A 13,053-nucleotide genomic window follows, 5' to 3' on the forward strand; every position below is an offset into this window, starting at 1 on the left:
CTACTCCTTGGTAAGCTAGGAAAAGTTGGAATAGACAACATCACCACCAGATGGATCTGTAGCTAGCTAACAAACTGTACTCAATGAGTAATCCTCAATGGCACTACATCCACATGGAGAGGTGGGTACCACAAGGCTCCGTCTTAGGCCCAGTACTTTTCAATACCTTCATAAATGACTTAGATGAGGGAATTGAAGAGGAACTCATCAAATTTGCAGATGACACCAAACTGTCAGGAGTATCCAACACCCCAGAAGACAAACTCAAGATCCAAAAAGATCTTGACAAACTTGAAAAATGGGCCCTATCCAACAAAATGAGTTTCAATGTGGAGAAAAGCAGTCTTACATTTAGGCAGGAAAAACAGATTGGGCGAGACCTGGCTTAAAAACAATAATTGTGAGAGGGACCTTGGAGTCCTAGTGGATGATCACTTGACCATGAGCCAGCAGTGTGCAGCAGCAACCAAAAAAGCTAACACAATCCTGGGTTGTATAAATAGAGGCAAAGAATCAAGATCACACCAAGTATTAGTACCGCTTTATAAAACCCTAGTAAGACCACACCTGGAATACTGCAGCCAATTTTGGTCACCATATCACAAAAAAGATGTTGAGAGTTTGGAAAAAATTCAGAGAAGAGCAACTAAGATGATCAAAGGCCTGGAGACTAAAACATAAAAAGAACGGCTACGGGACTTGGGTTTGGCTAGTCTAAAGAAAAGAAGAAATAGGGGAGACATGATAGCAGTGTTCCAGTATCTGAGGGGCTGCCACAAGGCAGAGGGGGCCAGGTTGTTCACCAATGCACAAGAGGTAAGAATGAGAAACAATGGTTGGAAACTGATCAAAGAGAAAAGCAACCTGGAATTAAGGAGAAACTTCCTGACAGTGAGGACAATCAACCAGTGGAATAGCTTACCCCCAGAAATCGTGGGAGCTCCATCACTGGAGATTTTCAAGAAGAGACTAGACATTCACTTGTCTGAGATGGTATAGGTTCTCCTGCTTGGACTAGAAGACCTCCAAGGTCCCTTCCAGCTCTGTTCTGTTCTGTTCTATTCTAAGCACAATTATATTGAATGCTGCAAGCCATAATAAAAGAGGGTCCAAGAGTTTAGTAATATCATGTTCACCTGATCTCTTAAAAATGAGTTTTACAACTAGACATCCTGTGACCCATCGGCTCATCCTTTCAGAGATATCTCCTTACCTAAACAGAGAAACAGAGTGACCATGGTGAATTGCTACTGTTTTGGTTTTACAATTAAAGAAGAAGACATTTTATTGAAGAAGAACAATGTGTAACGACAAATTTGGATGCTTTTTGTTTAACAATGTTAACCACCCATTTGTGGTTGCACATCTGCCAGTTTTAGCACTCGAGTGCTTTCACTTGTTTTTCCTTGGCTTAAAGTGACATGCAGCTGACCTTACTGGAATACTAGTTTCTCCAGATAAATCAGCACATTCTCCATGGTTTGTCATTGAATTTTATGCATAGGAACAGCATGGGAACTATATCTGCTGAAGAGAGATACTTTCATCTTCTGGTAAATTGAGGATAATTCTTGGAATCATAGCAATGTCATTTTTTTTTAACACACCAATGTTTCTTTGCTACAATGAAATTCTTGTGGAATTCTTCCACAATCATCTACATTCATTCTAAGGCCTTGGAAGATCCAAGATTAAAAAAAGATAAAAATGATGGGTGATCCTATTGAATGAATGAATTTGTTGGAAAATGGATGGCATTAACTACTTGACAGTGACAGCCCTGAAGGAACAATATATTTCATCATTACAGGGAAGTATCTAATGCATGTGGAATTGATTTTTCTTATTATTTCATTGAGAGGAACCAAGATAAAGTTAGCTGAAAATACTTCTGCAGGATTGTCAAATATTGAATAGATGAAATCTATACAAGTAGTCTTCGCTTATGACCACAATTGAGCCCAAAATTTTTGTTGTTAAGTGAGATATTTGTTAAGTGAGTTATGTCCCATTTTATGACCTTTCTTGCCACAGTTGTGGTGAATCATTGCAGTTGATAATTTAGTAATATGGTTTTTAAGTGAATCTGTTTTCCCCATTGATTTTGCTTGTCAAAAGGTTGCAAAAGATGATCACATAACCTTAAGACACAGCAAGAGTCATAAGTTGCCAAGCCTTTGAATTTTGATTACATGATCATAGGGATGCTACAAAGGTTGTAAGTGTGAAAAATGGTCATAGGTCACTTTTTTCAGTGACATTGTAACTCTTAATGATCACTGAATGAATTGTTATAAATCGAGGACTACTTGTACATTCTCTTTGCTGGCCGAACTATATCTTCAAGTAATTCTATTTCATCATTTTGGTTTTTCTGAATTTTGTCTTCTCCAACATCCAATTAGGGCACAGAATATCTTCCGTCTCTCTCATTCAATCATATTTCTGATCAGTTGAAAGTTGACAAATTTCTCCGTAGGTATGATTTTTTTTTGTTGGGCAGATTCTCCACATCAGCATCTTTTCTTCTTTTCACAACTGGCAGAAACTGATGGAAATTGCCACAGCAAATTGCCCCAAAGGCCTAATTTTTACCGTATATGTGTATATTGCGAAGAGTCCAATCTGTGATTTCAAAGCTCTCCCTCCTAATCATGAGCTCTCATTCCAGACAATAGGCATCGATGTCAAAGCAAATTTGCATTCTTGGAGGTTTCTTCCCCCCCTCCCAATGATACAAAGAGCATTTTCATTCACTTTGAGGGGTATCTCACCAAGCATAAATATTATTGCAAAACTGGATAATGCCACAGAAACAGCTACAACTCCACCTCCTCTATCTTTATCGAGGATCAGGTCGGTGATAAATGTATTTTACATTCTTCCTGGTAAATCAATGAAAATAATCGAAGAAAGATTGTTTTATAAGCAATTACACACATAGTCAAGACAATAAAGAAATCTGTCATTGCTCTGGAGGCTCTTCTTCTTTTGGTATCTTCTATAATTTATTGCCTATGATCATCAGCTTGCAACAATCCTCTCTCTCTGCAGACATCTTAGAATGATGGAAGGATATGACCATTATGTGATTCAAAAAATACTGGCCCCTTTATGTGATGAAGAAGCATCTCAAGTAGTAGAGGTCACTACTTCATGGGGTAACACTTGACTTAGAACATTGGCTTCAAAAATTCCAGAGAAATCCTCCACTCTTTTCCAATATTTCTTCTTTCCCATTTCTTATTAGACCAAGTACAGAATCTTGGAATATCCATATAGTACAGTGTTTTTGCAAATGGATTGTGTTTGAAGAGATCCATAAATTCTGTTAGTGATTCAGCATTATCTCGAAAGAACACTTGATGCTGTTGTGGAAGGTGCACTTGAAGGCAAACAACAGCTGGTTCCCTCTTGTGAATTTGAAATTCAGCAGCTGAAGCAACAGCTTCAATATATCTGCTTGTCAAGTACTGTGTGATTTGGTCTTCACTGTTCAATGCAAAAATTGCCTGATCACTCCCTTTTATGCTTGATGACATATTTGGTATGAGCATCTATCTACACTGAGCTGACAACTGAAAACCTTCAAATAGTTGTGCATTATAGGCACCACCCACTGAGGAGTTATTTTGGCTTGCCCAAATGTATCATAATCTTGTGGCCTGAATGCTTCATTAAGCCACAGCAGAGAGTGCAAATGAGGCAGACTCTGCTTTCGGTATTCCATACTTAGCACATGATTCCTTCCTTCCTTCCTTCCTTCCTTCCTTCCTTCCTTCCTTCCTTCCTTCCTTCCTTCCTTCCTTCCTTCCTTCCTTCCTTCCTTCCTTCCTTCCTTCCAGCAGTCACAACTTCTCAAATTTCTTTCCCTCAGAATAATGGGTCCTGGCATTCTGTAAACTGGACCATTTCAGCTACCTTTATTGACAGTTTTACCCTATGATGCACCATTTCATTCAGGACAGATTTTAATAGTATAGTTACTAGTATAAAAGTAGTATAAAAAGAAAGTTTCTTTTTAAAAATCAGAAACTATTTATTAAAGAATGAATAGCACACATCTACAGCTGAAGTATGATTTATTACATGTTCCCTGATAATCATAAATATTTTTATAAAATGTTCTTTAATTTATAAGTGAATGACAGAGAATAAAGGCTTTCAGGCTATATGAAAGGATGGCCTGCCCAGCCGCTGAAGACATGATATAATTGTTGTGTCTTGAATGGGAGAATGAAAAAGATGGATTTTCACAGAGTTATTATGCTGTTGCTTCCTTTGTTGGCCTACTGAACCCAGTATTTGGGAATAATACCACAAATTCATGTTTCAATGCAATGCAATGAAACTTTAGTTTCAAGCCAGCAAATTGATTTAATTTAAATAAGTCATAGATTTTTAAAGTACTACACTGACTATTTAGAAACCCCCTAATGCAATATGTAGCTGCTTGTCTGAAACGGGACTAGACCGATTATAGTTGTATCATCCTACTGTTGCAGGAACTATCTGGTTACCAGTGTACTTTGGGTGTGGTTTAAGTACTGGTTATAATCTATTACATCTTATATGGTTGGGACTCAAGTATTTACAAGATGGTCCCATGTACTCAAGGTAGAATCCACCAGCCTGATATGATCCAGCCAAGAGGGCATGTCAGAAGGAAACTTTTTTATTCTGCCTTCTTTCAGAAGAGCTTGCCCTCAGGAAAAGGATGCCCCAGTCTATTTTGGCTATTTTGAAAATATTTAATTTTTCTTCAGAGTCTTTGAGAATCAAGAGTGTGGTGGATATTGTGGAACATGTTTTCCTCCTGGTGAGAAACTGATGCTGCATTGAATGTTACTTTTGTGGTACTGAATTTAGTTACCATGTTTTAAATCAATTTTATACTTTATTGTGCTTTATGGGATAATGGGAAAATCATGTGATTGAAACTGCATGTAAGTCCTAGTAATCAAGTAAAAAAATGTTTTCCTGATGCTTCTGAGGTTGCTACAGACAATACATAATGCTACAATTTCATTTCCATATACAGAAGGAATATGGATGACCAATATTGCATGAACAGTTAGCCAACTAATGTTCACCTGTGTCTATTGGAGCTCTTTTGGATGATACATTTATTATTGCTTAGGGTTTCATTCAATTTCTACTTTCTTCATTGTGATGAGCCATAAGCTCTCTCTCTATATATTTTTTGGGATCCTGTAGCAATGAAATGTTATCTTTCTGCCCTACAATCCTGAAGTTGAAGGTTTTGAAGGTTAAGCTTTGTGTGGGAATATCTTGAGCCATTGGCTTTCTATATTGATTCGAAAAAAAAGTTTGGGGAAAATGCTACTCTTTAAATATTGTCTCACTTGCAGAGTAAAATAAATTCATGCAAGGTTTTACATTGCATTCCTTATACAATATGCCTCTCAAGCTAACACTCTGTGGAAATATTGGAAACGATGTACAGTGTCCCTATTCTGATGATGAATTTTGATGACATGACTTGTAATCCAATGCTATTCATATCTTGCCTGCATTAATGGGTTTGAATAGGATGGGATAGAGATAAGAAGCATATGATTGTGGTTTACAATTTATATCTCTGGAGGTAGTAACTTTTACCCTCAAAAAAGCAATTTTAATCTATGTGCATCTAATTCACAAAAGCATGGATTCACTAACCAGATGTGATGTTTTTCATCTACTTTGGCTTGATCTGAAACCATTTGTCATGACGTGTTTAATACTCTTTTATCTTTTGGTGTTAGATTATTTGCTGCAGTCAGCTTCTCCCTTGTTACCTGGCTGCTGCCAGTGCTCAGTCAGTTGTAAGGAGATGTCAGTTCCATTAATAATCCTAGCACAGTGCAGACAGATTGTGGAAGACCGGAGAAGGGGAAATTATATTTAACCCTGAGTTTCCAGCTGTCATTCTATTTCCAGAGAACAGCATAGTCCAAAATATTAACCGAACTGTGTGAGATCAAAATACTTGTGGCTATGCTCATTAGCTATCTAAAAACAAAAATATGCATGTAACAAATGCATACTTGTATACAACAAATGTATACAATAAAGCAAGGGTCCCCAACCCCCAGTCCATGGACCAGTATCGGGCTGTGGCATGCCAGCAATCGGTCTGCACAAACAAGCAAAACCCCATCCACGGGATTTGAGGCAGCACACAAAACCACACACTTTGTGGTCCATGGGAAAACCTCTCCATGGAACTGGTCCCTGGTGCCCAAAAGGTTGGGGACCTCTGCAATAAAGAAGAGCTTGGAGTCAACAGTTATGCAACAAATAAACAGCATAGTAATAATTATCATAGAAGAACACAGTCTACATTAGGCAGTGACTGGAACTTGGATTTCTCTTAGGTATCGGATAACAATATCATTCTAGTAAGCAGTGAAGAATGAAAAAAATCAGCAGAGTGCAGTATAGATAAAAAGTTTTTTTAATGACTAAACACAGCTTAAATAAATTCCTTATGCTCTTTATTAAACATAGATGCAATTCCTATTTGGCCACATTATTAGTGTAAAATGCTGGATTGGAAGGCTGTCTTGATACTTAATGTAGTCAAATGAAATAGATTTTAGACATCATCCACATTTCTTCCATTCATTTCCTGATGCATTCTTTAATGCATTCCACATTGCAATGAACATAAATTCAGTTTCATAGCTACTAAGATTGTGCAGGTACAACACAATGATTGAAGCCTGGGAAATGGGCCCTTGTCAGAGTATTGATTTACAACCAATTTATCAGGTACTTAGGAGCCAAGGGCTTGGCGGCAAAAGGAAACAATAGCCAGTTGCCAACCATCAACACACCAATCAACCAATAGGAAGGCACCACATAAATACAACTCATAGAATAGCCCAAAGCATGCGTTCCAGTGAGAGAGAAATTCCCCAAGAGGATGGGGGCTCCAGCACGAGTCTGAAAGCTTGGAAGAGGAAACCTCTGATGCTGATGACCGACCCAGATTGGATCTTACATTCCATAATTATGCATGATTTTTATTTATTGTCAAAGACTCAGGTACACATCCCAAAGTGATGTGGAAGACCTACACCTTAGTTGGGTGTAATAAATTCAATGTAGTTTAGTTTAAATAAATGTCTTTTTACTCTATTTATTTAATTTAAATAAAGGTCTGTTTATTCTACTTCGGACATATCTCTTATTGTAATAAAACATACACTCCTTTTATATAAAATATAAGAAACACTGATAAATTTAATTTGATACCAAACTAGATGTGGGATTGCCAACCAGGAGGTCCAGTTAGAATTTTTCCTATGATCACACAATGACACAGAATGGTTAAAAATCATTTACATATGAAAAAGACCCACAAACATAGAAATATAATATTCATCTTATCTATTATGTTCTTCAGTCATCCTATAATGATTGCTCACTTCATGGATTAAGAGAGGACTCAGTTCCCAGACCTATCCAGGAAGTATGGAAATTAATAAATATGGATGTATATTATACTGTATAACATTATACAGTAATGTTTCTTTTTGATGACCTATTGATTATGTTTTAACATCACCACCCCCAGATTCAGATGATGTTATACAGCCTAGTTCTGATTTGAAATATCTTTAGCCTTGGCATTTGATCAATATTTACAGCAATTAGTTCACTTGGAAATCATTCACCAGGTTGGGACAGTTCATCCACTTTCATTATCTTCCAAACTTTGTAATTAGTCATGCTGCAAAATGAGTAGGTGTTTTCTTTAAAGGTCAAAATTTATCAGCTCTTAAAGTTATTATTCTCCTTCTGTTTGCTTAATGCTCTATACTGAAAAGCATGAACACAACACAAAGTTGCTTAATTGCTTTAAATGACTACTTTAGAAGACATGCAAGACCTCTATGACTTACCTAAGTCATTTAAAAAACTAGATCAGCAGAAATTTCAGCATTTTTTTTCCTACTTGCCCTTTTGTGTTGAATATAAGAAGAGAAAACAATCAGGTATTTTAACCTAACAGTAATTACACAGTGTCAATCAGTCATATACCAAACAACAATAAGATATGGTTTTTCTTGATAATAATAAAAACCTGTGAGGCTCTGATGCTCCTTTTGGAAAATTAAGAAGAAATATTCTCTTTTGTTATTTACTTCATTTCCCAGTTTGTTCTGTATGGCATTTGTCTTCTATTGTTTTTCTGTCACTGAGATCATTTGCATGACAATGGGATCTGTCTTGCTTAAGGATTCATCTGTTTCTGCTGCTCCTGCTGTTAATCTCCCACCTGTTTTCTGCAGGATGTCACGTATTAATTATCTCAATTAATTGTAAAGTCAAGATATTTCCACAAGTGACAAATAAATACCTGGGGTTAGCATGATTAGCCTAACAGAATTTATTGCCAGAGGGAGTAGCTAAAGGCCAGCCATTGAAGTTAAAGTGTATTGCTATAGTACCCAAGAGGTCAGATTATTCTGTGTGTAAGACAAGATAGCAGGATTTTTCTGTTTCCAGGTGGTAAGATATTCATATTAAAATTCATTTAAATCATTTACAATCTGTGTGTATGACGTTCAAAATTTTTGCCATGTCTGCTTTAGTCTGCATAATAAAAAAATTGGCCATGTGGGCTAGAAAACTAAGGAATTTTCAGAAACTGAATGGCAACATTTCTTTTATAACTTGATCTTTTTGAGCACTTCCTCTTAGCCAAAAATGAGAACTAGAAAAGTCCCCCCCAAAGTAAAAGAACAATGAATGCTTATCCTTATCTCCCCATAGTGATCAGTACAGGTAGTCTTCAATGTACGACCACAATTGTGCCTCAAAGTTCTGTTGCTAAGTGAAACATTTAAGTGAGTTTTGCCCCATTTTACAACCTTTATTTCCACAATTGTTAAGTGAATCACTGTAGTTGTTAAATTAGTAACATAGTTGTTAAGTGACTCTGGCTTCTCCATTGACTTTGCTTGTAAGAAGGTTGCAAAAGGTGATCACATGATCTCAGGACACTGCAACAGTCTTAAATGTGAATCAATTGCCACGTGTCCGAATTTTGATCACATGACCATGGAGATGCTGCAATGGTCATAAGTGTGAAAAAGTCACTTTTTTCAGTGCTGACTGAACAGTCACTAAATAAACTGTTTTATATTGAGGACTACCTGTATGTTTCTTTAGAGAGATCAAGCACTATTAAGCTTAACCGACTGGTTCCTACAGAATCTCATCTTCTGTCTAATTTACATTTACATTTAGCCAGGCTATAATCTGGGCTACAAAAATCTGGATAACCACAGGATGGCAGCAGCCCCTCACCTATTCAGAAAATTCTTTTTGCTTATCAGTTCAGATATGATGCTCCTTGTTGCCTCCCAGTATTGTAGGAAGATTCAATATATGCTCCTGTGAAGCTGAATCTGGCCACAGGTAACTTCTGTATCAAGGCAGAGGGACAAAGTCTCACCTGGGTTTTGCATCAAAATCCAAAATCTCTGATACTTGGAGAATTGTTTATTTTTTCTGACACAGTCAAAAGACTGGTTAAACGTGTATCTGAAAAGCTTCTTATTACAGTACTCTGTGAATGCAGAAAATATTACCTTTTTTCCTGACACAGAGAGGCAATTATATTTTCCCAAAGGTAAACAGGGCATGCTTGCACCCTGCACAATATAAATAAAGTATTCTTTAACCTAGAAGATGTATAGACAAATAATTCTACTTACTGAACTCTAATCTAGTCAATAGATTCACTCCCACACATTATATTTGAAGGGTTTTCAGATGGCTTTGCTTGTTTTATATGTTGTTATCCTACATGAAAGAGAGTTCCTACCATCTGGTTTGAATTAAAAGTCATAACAGTGTTCCTCTCCCCCTCATATAGGATGTCTAGATTTGAACAATCTGTACATAAAAACTGCTTATCATAGAACCAATCATTATGCTGTATATATTACTATCTTTAAGGGAGGAAAAAGTAACTGCTGAGCAGAGACACTACAAAGCCAAATTTGGAGTCCCTTGGTTGAGAAGAAAGAATGCAGTGTAAAATATTTTGCACAGCTTCATAGACAAAGAATTTTTTTTAGATCAGATTAAAGCAAGGTACACAGTAGGATGAACAGTGAGCAGAATAGGCTAGGGAGTGTCCCCCCCTCCCCCCGAAAAAAAACACATTTCCCAAGACTCAGCCCTGGAACACTAGTGTTTATGAGCAACATTTGACTTGTGACAACTACATATTTTTGCATGAAAAGATCCATCTCCATCTAACCATCTCCAACCTGGATTTTTGAAAAATAACAGAAGTTTTTTATACTTACTATGGATAAATAACATTCTGCAGGTTATTTGTTATTGTTCTTTGCAGGAAAGTAAAATACAGATTTCCTGTTTTTAAAGCTAACAACAACTGCGAGCGCAATTAAGATTACCATATGATTTAAAATTTACTTTAAATGGTCATCCTTGTCTTTGTTGTGTTTATCCATTTTTTTTTCTAAAGGCAAAATCAGTTTTGGCAAAAGTGGGTTATCCTGGATTTATAATGAATGATACATATGTTACAGAAGGCATCAAAACAGTAAGTTTTATTTTATTATTTTCAATTATTACTTGTTGCAATTATTGTTATAATATAAATTACAAATGCATATATGTTCATATGCTCATTCACCATGTAGAATGTTCAAGATTTAACCAGAGCAAAGAGTATTATAAATATAAATTACAAAAGTCTAGTGCTAAATGCAATCACCCTCCCATTACAAAGCCTCCTCTCCCTCATGCAGCCTACCTTCCTTCCTTGTCCTTGTCTCTGCCCTGCTTTTTCAGGATATATTAATGCTATGCACACAATTAATTCCCACTGGAAGTAAAGGAGTAATAACTTTTAAGAGCTTCATTGATGCATGTCTTCAGTTATATAAGTTTGCTTTGTACATTTCTTGAGTTCCACTTAATTGCTCACATTATTTACATGACATCTTTTGTTAAGCATCATCACCTCTCAGGAGAACCAAATGTTTTTAATTGAAACAAATGATGATGAGTAAGTATCCTAAGATGTATTTAATCTCTGAAGAGAAGTGTAAGCCTCATATTTAGCTGTTTGTTTTGCAATATACGCAGTAGCTATCTTCAAAATAAAACAGTGATTATTGTCAACCGTGTTGCTGAAGCAAATTAATGGCAACTGCAGTCCACTTACTGAATCATAATTCTACTACTAATTTGTTAAATATCCAGCAAAGTAAAAAAAAAAAAAAAAAAACAGAGCTCCAAGTATATTGTTTGGCAGGTCTGAAAATTGTACTAAACTATTGATACTCTTAACTGTAGGGTCTGAGTTTAAAACTGTGATCTTATCATATTTCTATTTTTTTTTGAAGTTGCCAGCAGTTATATTTTTAAGTCATTTCCTCAATGTTCTAAAATATTTATTAGCTCTTAAAGGTCATAATCTGAAAATGAGTTAAAATTTAGCTGATGGAAGCATTAAAATTTTTTAAAAGAAGACCAATTTTATGTTTGCAGCTTGTTTATTTTTTGGTTCCAAATATTTCATATTTAAAAATATAATTAGTTTTCTTTCAGATGTCAAGATTATTAACTTTCCTCAAATATGATTCAAGGAAGGGATTTTAAAGTATACTTGTTCTTCCACATTTTTATACTATTCACCATAAAAATGCATTCCATAAATAGCCATCAAAATGCATGCAGTACCAAGCTCTAGAAGCAACAGTGGAATAATTATGTTAAGTTATCCAGTGTGCCATATGTTGGGCAAAACCACTTTGTTGTCTATGAAATTTCCTAGTATATGCTCACATGGCAATATTCACTAATTTTCTAATGCAGAAAGACAATTCTATTCATTTAAAAATAAGATCATCTTGCAATTATGTATTTATAGAACTCATGGAAACAGTGTGGTGTTAAAACACCATTTTCTTTTCAACAGAATTGCATTGCTTTCCAATTTATATACAATACAGAAAAGCACCAAAGTTATTGGACACATAACCAACATATTTTGAAGTTAACATTCATAGGGGAAAATTCAGTTTGAAAAACGGTATTATTGTAGAAGGATTGGCAGAGCTTGGAGTGGAGTCAATGAGAAATCAGCCTAAAGTCTCTGTGGACCTTTGACTAAGTCCAACCCTTCTTGAATTTCACTGACTTTTATCTAATGACAAGATAGTGTTAGCCATTAGTTGAGTAGATTCCTGTGCATAGGCATGATTAGTAATAAATCAGTTTAACTGGAACTTCATGTGTGGTCTTGATCTTTCACACCTGACAATTATACACTATTATACTGTTACATTCATTTTTCTCATCATGCACACATATACATAACCTGTACTAGACTGTTGTTTCTCTGAGTCATATAATATATGTGGGTATATGCATAATTCTGTATTTATTTTGTTGTTGTTAATTGCAAAGTCATGTCCGACGCATCGCGACCCGATGGACAACGTTCCTCCAGGTCTTCCTGTCCTCTACCATTTTCTGGAGTCCATTTAAGTTCACACCTATTGCTTCAGTGACTCCATCCAGCCATCTCATTCTCTGTCGTCCCCTTCTTCTATTGCCCTCAATCTTTCCCAGCATTAGGCCCTTCTCCAGTGAGTCCTTCCTTCTCATTAGGTGGCCAAAGTACTTGAGTTTCAACTTCAGGATATGGCCTTCTAAAGAGCAGTCGGGGTTGATCTCTTCTAGGACTGACCGGTTTGAACGCCTTGCAGTCCAAGGGACTCGCAGGAGTCTTCTCCAGCACCATAGTTCAAAGACCTCAATTCTTTAGCGCTCAGCCTTTCTCATGGTCCAACTTTCACAGCCATACATTGCAACTGGGAAAACCATGGCCTGGACTATACGCACTTTTGTTGGCAGGTGATGTCTCTGCTTTTTAGAATGCTGTCTAGATTTGCCATAGCTTTCCTCCCCAGGAGCAAGCGTCTTTTAATTTCTTGGCTGCAGTCCCCATCTGAGGTGATCTTGGAGCCCAGGAAAATAAAATCTGTCACT

The 13,053-nt window shown here is 36.4% G+C and overlaps 1 protein-coding gene across 1 annotated transcript in view; it reads left to right on the forward strand.

Annotated features, from left to right (window-relative positions):
- LOC120316781 (phosphate-regulating neutral endopeptidase PHEX-like) overlaps positions 1 to 13,053 on the forward strand; it is a 59,079-nt gene that overhangs the window by 15,467 nt on the left and 30,559 nt on the right. The window contains exon 2 of the mRNA XM_039362807.1: positions 10,517 to 10,594. Within this exon, the coding sequence (XP_039218741.1) occupies positions 10,517 to 10,594 (78 nt within the window). The remainder of the gene's footprint in view (positions 1 to 10,516; positions 10,595 to 13,053) is intronic.

Source organism: Crotalus tigris, unplaced genomic scaffold (genome assembly GCF_016545835.1).
Source record: "Crotalus tigris isolate CLP2741 ecotype Arizona unplaced genomic scaffold, ASM1654583v1 scf7180000017589.2436309, whole genome shotgun sequence".
Classification (NCBI taxonomy): Eukaryota; Metazoa; Chordata; class Lepidosauria; order Squamata; family Viperidae; genus Crotalus; species Crotalus tigris.